The sequence below is a fragment of the Chelmon rostratus genome, chromosome 21 (assembly GCF_017976325.1).
Source record: "Chelmon rostratus isolate fCheRos1 chromosome 21, fCheRos1.pri, whole genome shotgun sequence".
Taxonomy (NCBI): domain Eukaryota; kingdom Metazoa; phylum Chordata; class Actinopteri; order Chaetodontiformes; family Chaetodontidae; genus Chelmon; species Chelmon rostratus.
The window spans coordinates 23,049,039-23,065,725 of record NC_055678.1 but is presented as its reverse complement, the minus strand read 5'-3'; the positions used below and the strand labels follow the sequence as shown (position 1 = coordinate 23,065,725).

Here is a 16,687-nt window from a genome sequence, read left to right as displayed (position 1 = left end):
ACCCGAACAGGTCAAAACACTCATTCAAAACTCAAAGTCAAACCCAATAAAGCATTGATATTAAAATGCTTGCCTATAGAGGGAAGCACAGTGTCCGAGAGGTGGGTGTCACTGTTGTTGCCCTGTGGTGTGGTCTTGTAGTCTGTTAGGGTCTTGATGCCATGCCACATCCACCTCGTGTCCCTGGCATCACAGAAAGGATTCCCCTGATCTAAAGGCGCTGTCACGTTGTCTAAGCAGGCCACAGACCTCAGCCGTGTGCCACAGCTTCGGGTTGGCGCATGTGGAGAAGGGTTTCAAATGCTCAATGAGTTTGTGTACTCCTCTACACATGTGTGCTGGTCATAGATAGCTGCCTCCCCGAACATGTTCATCTGTGTTGTCAAAGCAGTCTTGTAAGGCTGAGGGGGCTCCTTCTGGACAGATTCTGGTGGTCCTATGTACTGGCCTGGAGCATATCAGCAATGGTCTGTATGCTTGTAATAATAGCTAGGTGGTCTGGCAGGGAATTGCCTTGTATGCCTCTTGGATGTTTGTGTACACCAAGTCCAGGATATTTCCCCCCCTGCTGGCAAAGCTCACATGCTGGTAAACTTGGGCAGTACAGACTTTAAGTTGGCATGGTTGAGTCCATGGTGATAATGAAGAATTAGAGATGGGCTGTTAGTTGCGAGCTGATAGTGCCATAGAGCTCACAAAGCACCTTGTTTTGGGAGGAATGTACAATAGTGGTGAATTCTCTAGGCAAATAAAATGGCCTGCACTCCAGTACTGAAAACTTTAGCTGCAGTAAGCAATTGTGGACAACCAGACCACAAGTCATTGTTTATGTAAGTACACAGCCACCGCGGGTCTGACCAGACCTCTCTGTATTCCTACCCGTGCGGAGCAATGTTAGCCCCTGTAGCTGGATGGCTATGTCAGGGATGTTGCTGCATAGCCAGAGACTCAATAGCATATTGTTGGCTTCAGTCTTTTTCCTAATATGTTGAATAAAACATTTAGAATAAGCCCAAGCTTAGCCTTTTAATATATTCACTGTGAAAATGTCTGTTGAACTGGCTAACATATTTTTGTCATATGTTTCAGACCTCTTCTTTTTCTTCCCTGGCTACCTTCTCATTGCTGGTTAACATTTTAAATTCTCTCCACCCTTAGGCTGCCCTCCTGGCCCCACTAGAAGAAGACTTGGGGCGTGACAGGAAACTGACTGGAGGGAGCAACAAAGTGCCTGACTTTCCTTCCCCAGCAGGACGGGAAATTGTGTTGCGTACATGTGTCCCTCGGCCAGCACCGTACTCCAAAGCTCTGCCTCAGCGTCTCTTCTGTGTGTTGATGAGAGAGGAGTTCAGGTTGGCAGGGGCCTTCTCTTCAGACACTTCCTTCTTCTAAGACCAAAGGTCTATTGCACAGTATTTCATCTAAAGCCATGTTCCATTTGCCGATGATGAGTTACGCCTTTAAGCAAGAACTGGAATAGCAGTTAGGAACAGGAGTGGCACATTAAAATTATTCAGTTTGGTCATTGGCCCTCTGTTGATCAATGAGTTTGTTTGTGCGCAAACATTCTTGTTCAAAACTACATTTTTTAGACCTATGACATATCTGTGTTGGCTACATACCGCTAGTGTTGAGTGCTGATGAGCATTGTGTCTTTAGTCATCTTTTTTGGTCAAAAAATAAGAGAAGAATAAATTTAGTTCAAACTTTTTTAGCAGCAGTGGGCATACTTAGATTTAATGCACTGCAGTCTGCTGAAATTTCACTGTACACAATTATAAATATCAAGTAGCATTTATTAGCTGCAGTCATGTCACCATTTCATACTCCTTCAGTTGTCTGAAAACAGAAATGGAAAAAATATGTTAATGAAAGAAAACCAAATTCTTCTGGTGATTTGAACAAACGCTCGTGTGCTATACATTTTTGCCACATGGTTTTCTTGCTCTAATCTCCTTTATGTAGGTTTTACTGTTATCTGCTTATTCCTGACCACATGCCAAGTTATAGCATAACAAACACTTTTTATACTTACATGTTCAGTCTTTGTTTTGTGGTGCACAGTTTACGGATCCCCTGATTAGTCAATGATGTGCTGATTGGCACTAGCATTTTGGCACTAGGCTTAAGCAGTTGAAAGAACAAAAACACGTTTTGTACGTTTTGTTGATAATACAAACGTGCAATCACACATTCTTTGATCCTGCTCTAAAGTACAGTTACATACTTGCATTAATTTCAATAATATGGTTTGTAGGTGTTATATTGATGTAACAAGTGATGTGAGTCATCTGTGGCATTGTGTGTACAGTACATGTTATATGTTGGTGCAAAATGTCCTTTCATTTAAAAAATAAACACTTTTCCTCTGTCTCAATCAGTGTTTCAGGCTTGACCATTCGCATCATCAAACATAGTTGACAGGTGGAGCAGGTGAGAGGTCAGACCACCTGCAAGGGGGCAATAGTTAAAGGTTCCCTCTGCAATTTTAGACCGCTAGTAATGCCATGGAGCTGTTTTGTGCTGTCTTGTACTGAGTAGTCCTGTCTCTGCCCTAGGCCCTTTTTTGGGAGGGAGCGAGGGTGTTGAAGGTTAAAATGCAATCATTATTTACTTTAAACTATAAGTCTCCTGTCTTAACCATTCTTCTGACCCTTGTTGTAAGCATGTAAATAAAGTGATTTTTTTTGGTGTGTCATATCTATTGTCAGTAGACTGACATACTATGACTATCGAACGTACCATAACGCAAAGAAGCACACTGCATTAACAACATGGCATGCCAACACAACCCTCCACAAAAAAAGTAGCAAAAAATTATACATTGCAAATATTTTCCTACAATTATGTATCAAACCTAATAAATCTGCTTTACTGAAAGTTGCTACAACATGATTGATATTTATCCTCACAATGTTTAATCAATCTTCTGTCACCATAATGTGTCTTCTATGATGGTTCCACCTTTCACAATCAATGTTAAGTCGAATTAGCATTATACCAGTGTCAAACAGCTATCCCACTACACAATACTGTGTAATGTAATTAACTGTATATTAGCTTGTCAGAGGTGGAAGAGAAAACTTTGTACTGTTAGGGCTTGCTTGACCAGTTCCAATGACCTAAATGATATGACAACAATCCCATATAATAATAGCTATATAGTGAAAATTAGCTACCATATACTAAAGAAAAATGTCAGATGCTCCACAATCCTCATTTTTGACAAAGAGGCTTAGTTGTTTACTCACAGAACCACAATTCCAATCATTTCCTTGAACTTATTTTTCAAAATATTACTTATTTACTTGTAAACTTAAAACTATTTTAGTTTAAATATGACTTCCTTCTACCATAACTTTTATCAAAATGCCAGTTAATATTTGTTGATCAAAAGTTCACAGTGTACATAGTACAGACAGACAGAAACAGAATAGAGAAATATAGTCATACATCATGTTTATTTCTAACTTTCACATGTTGGATTTATGGAAAAATACAAACTAGTCATGAAGTGATTAGCTAGAGGCCTTTATTAGTCATAACAACTCATACTAGAAATATTACAATATAAGAGAGGAGCAAAATGTTACTTTCTTCTCCTTTTCACAATCAATCACCACATTTGCCTCCAGCCACCTGACTCTTCATAGACCAGATTAGAGGTCTCAGAGGTCAGGTTAGCTGTTGTATCCTGGGACTGGACTGCTTACTGGGTGTCATGAAACTAAGAGGGTCATGGTAATCAGAGACAGTTCTAGGAGGGTACAGCCTTTATCAAAGAGACAGGACTACTCAGGGGCCTGCTGTTCAGATCAGTTCTTTCCACATACAATAGGCGCTTCCGTAGTCATTCACAATTAAAAAGCTTATTTGGAAAAGGATGCAATGTTTAGTGATACATTAACATAACAAAATACTTTCATTTTCACTAGTTTTTCCCACCAAAACAACACCTGTAATTTGTTGAGGAGCAGAGCAAGTAATAAACTCAATACTGTACTGGTATCACAAGTCAGCTGTGAAAAGTTGGCGAGACTGACCCTTACAACTAATCAGATATTTATATTTCCTTGTTTCAGTGTAATCTTGTTTAATGAACAGCTCCTTATCAGTCAGGTTAAACCCTGTAACAAATTCCTTACCAGTCAGATTAAGCCCTGTAACAAGTTCCTTATCAGTCACGTTAAGCACTGTAAAACGTTTTCTGTCTGGCAAATGCAAAATTTTCTTTTTTTTTAAATTTTGAAGTACTTCAGGAAAAAGATCAGCTGGTCATAAATGTAACAATGTAATAACTATTGGTTACTGTGGGATGAGAGATTAGTTATACTGGATATTTGCTTGATGGCTGTTAACATTTTCAAGTGCTTCAAGGCGATAGTGGTGAGGTTACAAAGATTCCTAATTATATTTCATCAGGAAAACACAGCGGCCTGATGTATTTCAATGAATGCCAAAACAGAGCTGAAAACAGTGTCATCCAGACACAAACTGTTCAAACACATGCATTTGGACATCCTGATAAATTACTTTCTAACTTGACTCGGGTATTTGTTCTTTTTCCCTGGCAACTGTTGAGAGTAGACATAAAATGATTGTTGCAGTGACAATTTTCCATAGTTGTGATGATTTGGCATCAGATATGCCTTTAAAACTCATGGCTATTGTTCAAACTGCACTTTCTTGATTGTATTCCATCAGCTCACCTCTTTCTTGAGCATGCCGACATCAACACAGATACCTGTATTTATTAAAGTAATGCAGTTTTTGGACTGAATACCTGGTAACACTAGAAACTGTACAGTAGTTCTATTATTGATTGTTGTGCCAATTGGAGGGTGCTCTTTTCTATTTGAACAGATTTTGTTACAGGAGTGTGCCTTGGTCTACTCAGCAGCCTCCAAATCCAACTGTCCTAAGTGAGAAGTTGGTATATGTGATATTTTATGGTAGCCTGTTCCTTACAAATCGTATCTGTTATCTGACAGTCTCAAGATTTGTTAACTATCCAATGGTTCACACTAATGTTAAACGACAAGCTCCAATAGAGCATGGCTGCAACAACTAATGTTACTCCATGTAACAGCACTTTACTTCCAGTGATGTCTGAAAAATAAGCCAAAAACCGTCCAGCAGACACACCTATGAATGTAAAATCAATTTACTCTCTGAGGGAAAATGAAAGATCTCCTGGGCTGAAAACACTGGTTCCACCTGAGGAGGTGATTCAGTAGCTGGCCTAGCTATCATGAATAGACTGTGCACATACAATTTGCTAATTTCTTAAATACAAACAGTAAGAATTGACTTGTGTTGTTGGGGGTAATCTATTTTATGTTTCTGCTTGCTAACAGACATTTGTAGTTGGCCAACAGATAAAGCAGGGAAGGATCAGGCTTTGTTTTTAGTTAGTGTAAATTATTCTAAATTTGTTAAATCTGTATCCTCCACTCAAGCCTGTGAGTCTTGAATATTGCTTGATTTTTTAAGAATACTAACAGATGAAGCTGGAGCATGCACAAGCATTTAGCGATGACTTATTTGTGTAATTCATAATTTTAATGTTTTACCATAACCTTTTCATAATACCTAATTTTCTCAGATTATGCTATGATGGCCTGCAAATTGTAAAAAAAAAAAGAAAAAAGATGTAATTAAAGACAAACACAGACGTTATATTTTATAAATTACTAATGATTAATCAGTTATCAGTCACTATATAGCTACTTTTGATTAAATAAATTCCTTAAAATTGGTTTCCCTACCACAATCTAAATAAAAGGCTGAATGAAACATGGCAACAGAGCGAGACATAACTTAGAACACCTAACTCATACTGTAAAAACCCATAGCACATTTTAATTACCAAATTGGGGGATAACAGCTAAGAGCTCCAATAGGTTACGGAGAGTCATTTTACATTGGGCAAAATGACACAGAACGTAAACATGCTGCGTCAAAAGACTTACTGTATTATTTTTACTGTATAAAACAAAATTAAACCTACACATCTTGAAGTAACTGGAGGAGGTGACACATTTTGGGAATGTTGTAAAATTAGTGGGAAGGTAGAGGGTGTGGTCAGGTTCGACATGTCTAGCCCTCCCTTGCTGTGACACGTGGCTCAGCCAGCGAGCTATGGATGATGCTACTGATGGACTCCACGCCCTCTCCTTCCAGGAATGTGCGGTGGTCTCCCTCAATGATGTGGACTGACACCTTGCCATCACATACCTGAAGAAAGAGACCACAGTAAGACAGAACTTATTGAACTCATTCAGCATTTACACGCAGATCAGTCTGATGGAGATTATAGTATTGAAAGCTGATGTCTATAGGGCCCCTTGTAGGACACCACCTTTTATTCTTCCATAAATCTAGTAATGAGCCGTAAGTTGTAAGCAACAGTACTAGTAGTTCATTCAAAGCAGCACAGAAAGATCCATGGTTTCTGACTGGGAAAGTATTGTACAGCCACAGTAGGGGTGATATTATTCCTATATATGTCACTCTTTCACAACCTTACTATATGTGCTCTGCTTGTGTGTGTATGTGTTCGTGTCTGTTGGGTATTGCTCTTAAAGCAGGGTGACAGAAGGTCATATTTGTTGTCAATCAAGTTTTCAATTTAAGCGTTACATTAAAGAACGAAAATCAATACACGATGAGAAAGCAAGAAATACCAAGAAAGTTAAAATTCAAAAAAAATCTGTCTGGTAGTAATACACATAATGTTAGAACTTTCAGTTTGTCAGTTGCCTAAGACAACAACACAAAGGTGAAAAGATCTAACTCTTTTCTCCTTGCATTCCAGTACATTGTACTGGATGATCCCTGCATTAGAAATTCAGGTGAGCCTAAAATGGGCTAAAATTCAAATGCTTGTCAAAGACTTGGACAGAATTATCTTCACTCAAGATCCACTTTCAAAAATAAAAATACCCTCTTTGTGCAAATGTGTGCAGGTATAGTTATGTATGGTACCTCGCTGAGCTTGTAGTCAGCTCCCAGGTTTTGTTCATATTCACTGCTGGTTTTGGCACGCAGTAGCGTCACATTGCCATGGTATTTTGTAGTAGGCACATAGCCATCAGCAGCCTTCAGCTTGTGGTAGAAGGTGGTAGCTGCAAAGTGCAGTGAGTCACGGCTGATGTTCTTGTGGTTGGAGGTGATGAGGTCCACTGCTATGTTGACGCGAGCCTCCAGGTCACACAGTGGGAGAAGAGTCTCCAGAAGCTACAGAATAAGAGAAGGGAATCAGAGATTTGGATGGAGACCACTACAGGAATGTACTTGCTTTTACAGAACAGGATATAAACCAGGACAAACCACATAGGACTGTTATAAATCATGTCACACACCTAAATACAGTCGGTCTGTTATATTCTATGATGTATTACCCTTCTTATAATATCTTAATTTTAATTTATTTTGCCATTATACTGCTGTTGCAGAAGCAACCCTTTGGCCTAAGCAAGGGGGACAACTGATGAAAATAATCGACATAAAATTCAGTTAGTCTTTTTGCGGCAACAAATACAATACTGCTCAGTTCTGTGGCTGAAAGTAAATTACTGTTGCTGAAACATACAGCATGCCACACTAAATATGCTGCAGAAGTCCATTCAAGTGTTTTATCATAATTTCAACGTTAATTAGACAATGAATCCTTGTGTGTAATTGAGGAACTAAATCAGAGATTGGATTAACACAACTCTCTTAATTTCAGGTATAGAAGTAATATCACCTTGGCTTTGAAGTCACCAATGCTGAGACCTACATGTGACAAAGGTGTGGTGAATTAGGTGGCTGATTACACTACACACAAGGCTGCAAATAGCACATGTGAGCATGTCAACCTTTCCCATTCTTGTTGGACATAGAGACACGTTACTTAAGGTAAAACATCCATGATATTCACAGCCAACAATTTAAGAAGTCAGTGTGCTAAAAACACAAGTTGATTTGCATCTTCTATATGCTGCCTATTACATTGCTCAAGATTTGGAGACTCGCTTAAATGCTCTGACTGGTGAAAACCAAATGGCTTGGCGCATGTGTGCACACTTGCGCCAAAGGCTTGTTGTACCTTGTTGTACTCGATGCCAGTGAACTGCTGGATGAAGGCACACAGGGCTTCAGTTTCAGCCTCAGACTCTTTGCCTGGTGTCAACTTAGCCCTGTAGGTCTGTAAACCAAATAGTGAGTTAACTTGATATAAACAATCTACGAAAGAAAAATACCAGTCTTTAACTTTCCCTTTGTGGAATGCCTCTCCCAAAACCCTGCACATCATTGAACTTGATCATATTGATTCATAATAGTTGTTGATGACTATTGTGTGTATTAGCTCTTTTTCTAACCTGTGTGTATGCTGCCACATAGGAGTGTGATCCATCAAACAGAAAGAGATACTCCACAGGCCAATTCTGGGTCTGAAGTTGAGAGCACATTTCAAATGCCACACATGCACCAAAGGAGTAGCCGGCGATTCGATACGGCCCATCTGGCTGAACCTGTCTGATACAGTTCACATAGTAGGCTGCCAGGGACTGGATGCTGTCCAAAGGAGCAGCTAGGGGAGAAGGGATAAACTAAGATGAGCTTGCATACAGCTATCATACAATACAGCATGAGTGTGTGTGAATGTACGGATAAACATACACAAATGCATATACACATATATGTGAGTATTACACAATCAGTAATGATCTGTCAAGTTCAGGTTGAGTCAAACCATGATGAGTCAAACCATCTGTGCCTTGGCACAAATTTTAATCTTCAGAATTTGTCATCAGCAATCTACAGACAAAGTTCTGTTCTGATGGCAGAGGTTGCCTTGCCCTTTAATAGTATATTTTATGTAATAGTTGTTATTTTATTTTCTCTTTGCTATGTATAAGCCAAATTATGTGTACTTGTGAACACAAAATACCTTTCGTGCACTGCAGGCCATAGCAAGGCACGCTAAGCTTGAAAGCGAGTGTCTTAAAGGCAGCAATGGAGCCCTCAATGGGATGGACCAGGAACAGTGGCCTCTCCTGGCTCTGGACATTGTTGAGTGGCATCACCGTGGGGTCGTTGGGGTTGACTAATAGCTGGGTCAGATCAGACTCCAACAAAGAACGGATGCCATCCCTCTTAGGTGTAGTGTGATGAGAATCTAGATAGTTGGAAGTAGCGAAGACAGAAAACTTGTCTGCAGTTTTTTTTTTTAAAAAGCCGCATCCTACAAAGAACTGGGTTTAATACTAAAATCTCTTACATTTTTGTATGTGTTTTTTTTTTTTTTTACCAATTTAAGAGCAGCTCTTAATAATACCATTTGATCCATCTGGCTTGTTATTAGCCAGCTCTCGCAGTTTGCTGATGGTGAGCTGGCGGATCTCCCTCATGGCCATGACGATATCGTAGTCACGCTCCAGCGTCTGTCGGACCTCCACACCCATTAAGGAGTCCAGGCCCAGGTCAGCCAGTGAGGCATCAGCGTTCAGGCTGTTCACATCCCGCACACCTGAGGGTGAAGGATGCAGTGAAAGTTCTGTATGCTTAGCCTGCTCGAATTTAGCCCAAGAAATAAAAAAAGAAGCACACAACAAGAATGTGTCTCTCTTTGCTATGACAAACACAAGATGTAACCATAATTTAGGTTTCGTGACACTATTTTATTATTATTTATTATTTACAATTAAGATAAAATTAAGCAGCATCTTAGTTTGAACTGAACCGAACAATTTCATTTTTTAAACCTGAACTTGACTAACTGAAATTGCTTTCCCCCTCCTTTATCCTTTAATCAGTACCAGACTACATAGTGTACTTCCAACAACTTTAAGCGGTTTATCATGACTCCCAGACAGGTACGATTTTTAATCATTTGTGCACATAAATAAGTAATTGAAGGGTACGAATATCTTCACCCGTGATACCTGCTGGGCTAAACAGGAAATAAAACAAGGTCACACACACAATGAGAGCTCAGCATTTTGAAGTGACGTCCACCATCTAGGTTTCACACCACACAAACTTGTTATGTATACTGCTATTGTTTGTCTACACTTGCAAACAATGCAATATTTGCTGTGAAACTTGCCATGTTTTCAAGGTGCCTTGGTGGGAGTGGTTTTATACAATTTGGCTCTTACCCAGAATGTGAGCTACAGCATCCACCAAGTTTCTCTGCCGTCCTGCCTCGGCCTTTACCACCATCCTCTCTGCCAGAACAAAGCTAGACATCACTGGCTGCTGCTGGCACAGGAAGCGGTCAAGCACCTCAAGGCAGGATGTGATGCGCTGTGGTAGCGTGCCACCAACCACAGCGTCATTGCCACCCATGGTTTCCAGGACGACACCCACATCACCGATGGCACCCCACTGGACTGCCAGTCCAGGTAGGCCATTGTAGTGGCGCATTTCACACACACGCTCCATGGCTGAGTTGGCATAACCGTAGTTACTTTGGCCAGCATTGCCACGGCCGCAGCTGACTGAGGAGAAGGCCACAAAGTAGCTGAGGTCTGGACACAACTTTCTTGTCACTCTGGAGAGGGAATGAAAGTGAGTGCATCAAGATCCAGAGAGAAAAAAATAAGTCCTTAATTTAAGTTCCCTGATTTAATCAGAAGGATGATTGTGTATGTCTTACTTGTCCAGGTTTATGGTGCCATCATATTTAGGTTTGTTAACATCAAGGAAAAGCTGAGGAGTCAGATTCTCCAACATGCCATCTTTCAAAACCTGGTAATGACAAGCCAAACATGGCAATGAAGTTTAGAAAAAAGTGGAATCACTGTGAATTAAAATGGAGAGGCAGTTTTGGAGTGATGACATCAGAGAGGTCAGTCTTAACTATGATATAAAGCACTATGGTGTCAAATTATCCTAAGTGGTGCATAAACGAAAAGCTTACCATAATATAGTAATAAATAATTCTGATTATTTATTAATGTGATATTTAAATCATGAATTGGAAGAGCAAATAGTAGGCAAACGTAAGGAAACATATAAAGGAAACCCCATTTACAGAAATATTTGTATGCAAACAAGAAGAGCCTACAGCCTTGCTCTGTGAAGCTACACTTCATGTCTGTACAAAACTTTTATGTCATTCCATTCAACAGTTGCTGAAGTATTTTAGTTGACTGACTGACAGATTGACAATGCCACCCATAGAACCAAAAAGTTCATGAGGCTCTACGACTCATTATTCTGGATTTTTATATAGAAAACAGTTATGGGTGTTTACTTTAATCTAGGTGAATATTGGGTCCTAAATATGCAGTGCAGTGCTAGCACACCTTTGGTGAGCCTTTTTCCACTTTTTCTGAGCTGTCCTCATTCTTGTTCAAGGTAAACTGATCAACAACAGAGCTGAGGGGTACTGATAATGAGGCGGCTTGGTGCGTTACCATGGCTAGGTGGAAGACACCGCCCACAGGGCCCAGTGAGCAGGCTTCAGCGATCAGTCGCTCTGTTCCCTCCAGTGTGCTGACATCATTGATCGACACCAGCACTTCCACACCTTGACTCTGCCATTCACGCACTCGCTTGGCTTGGTAACCTAGCAACAGTTAAAAATTAAAACTGTGAAAAAAAATACTGTCACATGGTATATCAGTTAGCAGCATTTAAGATTTTAGATAGATAGATAGATAGATAGATAGATAGATAGATAGATAGATAGATAGATAGATAGATAGATAGATAGATAGATAGATAGATCAAAATACTTGAGGAAGCCATTCCTATTTTGTGTTTGTGGCCATTTATTTCTCTATTAGTGAGGTTGCACAAATGCAACAACCACAAACACACGCTTGTTTAAGTAGTGGGGCAAGCCATAGAAATGCAAAAGTCTGTCTCTGAGTGAGTGATGAGCTTACACCATTGGTCAATAAGTGAAGTCAAGAAGCTGTTCAGCTTTGTTTATGTTTCCATGACACTGTGGCATGGGCCTGGCTGAGTATTCTCAGGGGGCACATAAACAAAACATTCTTTCAAGAAGCACAAAGTCAAACATTGCTGCACACTCTACAGCTCAGTGCCAAAGAAGAACTGGAATTGGTTTAAACTTTTATCATCTTCATGGCAATACTTATTGACATTATATAATCCCTGACAAAAAAGAAGTCAAGTATTTGGAACAACAAATGTTATGAAACAAAGATTGAATATGTTGCAAATAATTTGGTTCTTCTGGCAAAGTATTACTTACAGAAAATGTAGATTTTCTAAGATCTGCTGTTTTTGAAACATTTAAAAATGAATTGTCCAAAATCATTGAGACCTAACAATACTAGAAAAAAAAAACATCAATTACTTCTTAATTTGACTGGGAAAATCAGAGATCAAATATATCCAAGTTTACACTTAATAATACATAAATGCCTGAAATCTAAACAAACATGGATGTCTCACATCAGCCAAAGTGCATCATCAAGTAATTCATTCCAAATTTAATGGATATGATGTTATACTGTATTATTTTATTTTAATTCATTTGTATTTTATGCCCCAAATGATCAACTCCGGAAAACTTAATGATGTTCTTGAAAGACGTTAACATCTCATCTCTACCATCCGTCCCATATAACATAAAAAGGCATAAGTTGTCTAAGCAGTGAGTGACTACTCAAGTCAATTTCAGGATGGGTAAAACTGTCCTGTAGTAACTGACATTCTGTCAAACTTTGTGCATTCATGGCTGTGCGTGTGTGATTTTCAGCCAAGTAATCAAAGTTATCTTGGATTAAAGTTTTATTCTTTGAAAGTGTTCTATCAGTCTAGCTCACCTCTCTGTTAGCCTGATCAGATGGTCAGATAGTCATGGCTCACTGGCGCTGCGTGTCTCTACAGCTCTGTATTGTGTTGCCACTTTAACTCCCATGTCACTGTGACTTTAAAGTTTTCTATTGCCAAGCAACAATTTATGCCCTTTAGTGACAGAAGAATTACATCGAACTGCTCTCAATGAACGTGAATGAAACTGAGCAGTAGCCTTAGCAGCCTTGTGGCATTGTGCCTTACCGTTTCTGATCCCTGATCTGGAAGTCAGCACCAGTTTGCAGGCCCCTCTCTCAGTCAGCCACTGAGCAAGCTCCAGACCAAACCCCCCAAGTCCACCAGTAATGATGTAGGAGTGCGAGGCAAGGCAGAAGGTGCGACAAACAGCTGGAAAAGACAAAGGAGCAGCAGTTTGGACGGCTGCACCCCTCTCCTCATAACAGACCTGTGTGAAGAGAAGAACCGGTAAAAGGATATATAGTGGTGTAGTGTGGTGAAGTATTTTCCAGTCATAGCCAAATAACAATTATGTGAATTTAATCAGAAAATGAGGTGGAAAGTATAAACTGACACATCTAGGAAAGGGCTTCCAAAAGTGGGGTCTGCGGGCCAAAGTTGGCCCAACATAAGGATTCATTTTTGTTTAGCAGGATCCAACAGGCATTTGAGTGTAAGTCTTTCAGCATTCTCTTCCCTATAAAAACATGACAGGTAGGCCCTGTTAGGAACTATCTATAGTCTTCCCATACAAATATCAAAGGCTGAAAGTCAGAGGTGAAACTGACCTGCAGGAGGACCTTGCCAATGTGCTTGCCCTGAGCCATGTATCTGAATGCCTCTTCCACTTGGTCCCTCTCAAACACTGTGGTCTTTAGAGGCTGAACTACACCACCCATAATGCCTTCTTTCACCAGCTGGTACACTTCCTCCCACTCCTGGTTGCCCTCTTCAAAGAGAGCATCCAGTAGGATGCCATGGAATGCCACATTCTTCAGGAAAAGAGCCATGCCTGGAAAGATCACAACAAGATGACCCTGTTCAGTGCTGACCATGGTAAAGGTGAGTCACACCTGTCTACAGTCATTTGCAACATACCAAGTGTTGTTGTATGAAAGTAACTTTTACAGATTATGCTGAAAACAGGCACATAGGCATACATCTAGGCACATTTTATCTTGTGCATGTTTGTATGTGTCTTTTGTTGAATTGATTTTTATCAGCCCATTATTTTTATTTAATAGAAACAACCCTTTTTCCAGCATGAGAGATATAGAGTTAGACACTGTGGGCTACCCTACTACTGTACAGTCAGTTCCCATACTTTTGTTTGCCTTTTTTAGCCTAGCCATTTGGCAAATTGTCACTATTATAAGTATGCAGAACTAGCTATTTGTACTTTGTGTTTGAAATATACCCATGGATGTATAGATAACTACCACCAGATTTGATACTGAAGGAAACTTGATGATTCTTAGAAATAGACAGAGAAGACCTCCAAAACTGGTAATGGATATTCAAGGTAATGATTCCTCAGGAAGTGTAGTTCGTATTATTATTTTTTCTTTTTTAACACACTTTGTCCCTTTCACCTCATGCGGAGCTATTTATTAAAGGAGTAACTGACACTTGCGCTGTTACTAGAAGCCTGAGTGTGTGAGATCGAGGCCACTGACCCAGTGGGGAGTTGTTGGACAGGTCGTATTTGCCGATCTCCAAGAATCGTCCATGCCTTGCTAGGCAGCGAATACTAGCCTGCAGCTTCTCCTCAGCCAGAGAGTTCAACACCATATCCACACCTGAAATGCACACACATAAAATACTATGTATGTCACAAAAGTATAGTAAACACTGCATTGCAAAGCTGTGTTGTATGCAAAGGTCTCAATCTACACTGTGGAAATGTTGATCTCAAACCACAAACTAAACCAGCCATTTCAACGGTATGTTGAACTTAAGTATAAAAAAGTGTCTGACCTTTGCCCTGTGTGTGCAGCAGGATGTGCTGTTCAAAAGAGGTGTCTCTGGAGTTAGCAAAGGACTCTGCTGAGAGCTGAGGGAATCTCTCCTGCAGGTAGGCCTTCTTCTCTGTTGATCCTGGTGATACCACACACAAAAAGGTTGTCATACTGAATAAGACATCATATCACAGCTAATGTTTTGACACAATGACTGTGTAATGTGAGTGTTAAGTACTAACCGACTGTAGTGAAGACTTTACATTTCTTGCTGAGTGCTATGGCAATGGCAGCCTGACCAACCCCCCCTGACCCAGAGTGGATAAGAATAGTCTCTCCAGGGCGGAGCCTACCACGCACCACCAGAGAGTAGTAGGCTGTGGCGTAGACCACTGGCACGGAAGCTGCCTGCTGCAGTGTCCTGCACACATGACAGGTGCATCAGGAGTATTATTTGCTATTACAGTATGACGTAACTATCCTTTATGCTGCTGTAAGGGCACCCATGCAGAAGGAATAAAACAAAGAGAAGGCCATCTTGTTTACAGCATGATGCTTCAGAGATACATTTCAGCAGCTATCTAATGATATTACATTATTATTATGTGTATTTGTGAAATATTAGAATCATGAAAACTTTTGTTGAAACTTTGTCTATTTTTTCTTCACCAACCAAAAGGCTTTTCTTCTCATTTTTTTCTTATTTTTTTAAGTCCATCTTGGCTCATTCAGTAAAAGAGTCCTGTAGTTATTATCAGAAGTTATATAATGGTCTTATAATATCAGCCTGAGGATGTTAGACCTACTGTACCTGTGGTCTTTCACAAACGAAGTGTCAAAGTAGGAAGTTCAAAAGGTTTTTCCAATTTCTTTTTAGAATTTTTTTTTTTTTTTTTTTTTTTTTTTAGCTTGAAGGGTCATTCTTGGTCTGTGTACCCTCTGCCCAAAGCTGTAATCAACTTGTTTGACAACAGGATAAAGCACCCTGTGGGACACCTGATAGATCATCTGGGAAGGTCCAGATTAATCACAGCCTTTAAGCAAAGGATAACAACAGACTACTCGATTTTCCTACTGTTTTCCAAGTCAAAGACTGCATTTTGACTGCCGTTTTCAGCATGATGCTTCTTGCCACATGCAATGCAACAAGTGGGAAAATAGTGCACAGACTAGGCATCTATATGAGTCAAAAAATCAGCCCAATCCTGAATACCTTTTTTTGTTGATGGTAGTCAATGGAAGCTTACTTAAACACTTAACACTTTGGGGGGCATTCATTAAAAATGAATGTGTGTGTGTGTGTGTGTGTGTGTGTGTGTGTGTGTGTGTGTGTGTGTGTGTATAACACACACACATACTGTATGTAGGAGTATGTGATGTACAGTGTAAAGCACTTTAAGTTTCAAAAAACATCAAATAATTGCTAAAAATCACCAATGACTTATTGATTTTGACAAAAATGCTTATGGTCCAGACAGCACTGTATGAACGTATTAGTTGCAAATAAAATAAATGACAACAGTCTGTTTTTTAGTGCAATGCCTCATGCTTTGGGGCGCAGCATGAAACATTACATACACAAACATAGATGATAAAATTTAGATTTCAAATCTATTGAAACAATTTACAACTGGTGACATTTCTAAGAGCAGATTAGAAGACAACACACATAATTATTACTACTATTAAGCTAGAATTTCCTGTGCATTTAAGTACAATCATGAGGTACTTGAGTATTTCTTTTTTATGCAACTTTATACTTAGTATCACTATACTTATATTAGACTTCTGGCACCACTGTGTTCATTTAACGAGCTATAGTTATTAGCAGTAGTATAAGAAGCAATATACGATGTAGCAAAAACATGCCACCACACACCAACTACAGTATACATGAACCAATTACATATCAATAATTCGATAATATAATAATACAATATTGACAG

The 16,687-nt window shown here is 39.6% G+C and overlaps 2 protein-coding genes across 3 annotated transcripts in view; one reads left to right on the top strand and one right to left on the bottom strand.

The window, feature by feature from the left end:
* The window catches only part of rab3gap1 (RAB3 GTPase activating protein subunit 1), a 78,766-nt gene extending 76,389 nt beyond the window's left edge, over nucleotides 1–2,377 (top strand). For both annotated transcript variants that reach the window (XM_041962331.1, XM_041962332.1), the window contains one exon: nucleotides 1,159–2,377. In XM_041962331.1, the coding sequence (XP_041818265.1) occupies nucleotides 1,159–1,392 (234 nt within the window). In that variant the 3' untranslated portion in view covers nucleotides 1,393–2,377. The remainder of the gene's footprint in view (nucleotides 1–1,158) is intronic.
* A 1,823-nt stretch (nucleotides 2,378–4,200) lies between these two features.
* Nucleotides 4,201–16,687, bottom strand: part of fasn (fatty acid synthase) — a 73,420-nt gene continuing 60,933 nt past the window's right edge. Inside the window, exons 29-42 of the mRNA XM_041962330.1 lie at nucleotides 14,984–15,162; nucleotides 14,761–14,880; nucleotides 14,460–14,582; nucleotides 13,572–13,795; nucleotides 13,030–13,231; nucleotides 11,412–11,563; nucleotides 10,649–10,740; nucleotides 10,149–10,543; nucleotides 9,326–9,517; nucleotides 8,939–9,166; nucleotides 8,367–8,578; nucleotides 8,093–8,191; nucleotides 6,988–7,239; nucleotides 4,201–6,237 (exon numbers count right to left, since the gene is read on the bottom strand). Of these exons, the coding sequence (XP_041818264.1) occupies nucleotides 6,100–6,237; nucleotides 6,988–7,239; nucleotides 8,093–8,191; nucleotides 8,367–8,578; nucleotides 8,939–9,166; nucleotides 9,326–9,517; nucleotides 10,149–10,543; nucleotides 10,649–10,740; nucleotides 11,412–11,563; nucleotides 13,030–13,231; nucleotides 13,572–13,795; nucleotides 14,460–14,582; nucleotides 14,761–14,880; nucleotides 14,984–15,162 (2,608 nt within the window). The 3' untranslated portion in view covers nucleotides 4,201–6,099. The remainder of the gene's footprint in view (nucleotides 6,238–6,987; nucleotides 7,240–8,092; nucleotides 8,192–8,366; nucleotides 8,579–8,938; nucleotides 9,167–9,325; nucleotides 9,518–10,148; nucleotides 10,544–10,648; nucleotides 10,741–11,411; nucleotides 11,564–13,029; nucleotides 13,232–13,571; nucleotides 13,796–14,459; nucleotides 14,583–14,760; nucleotides 14,881–14,983; nucleotides 15,163–16,687) is intronic.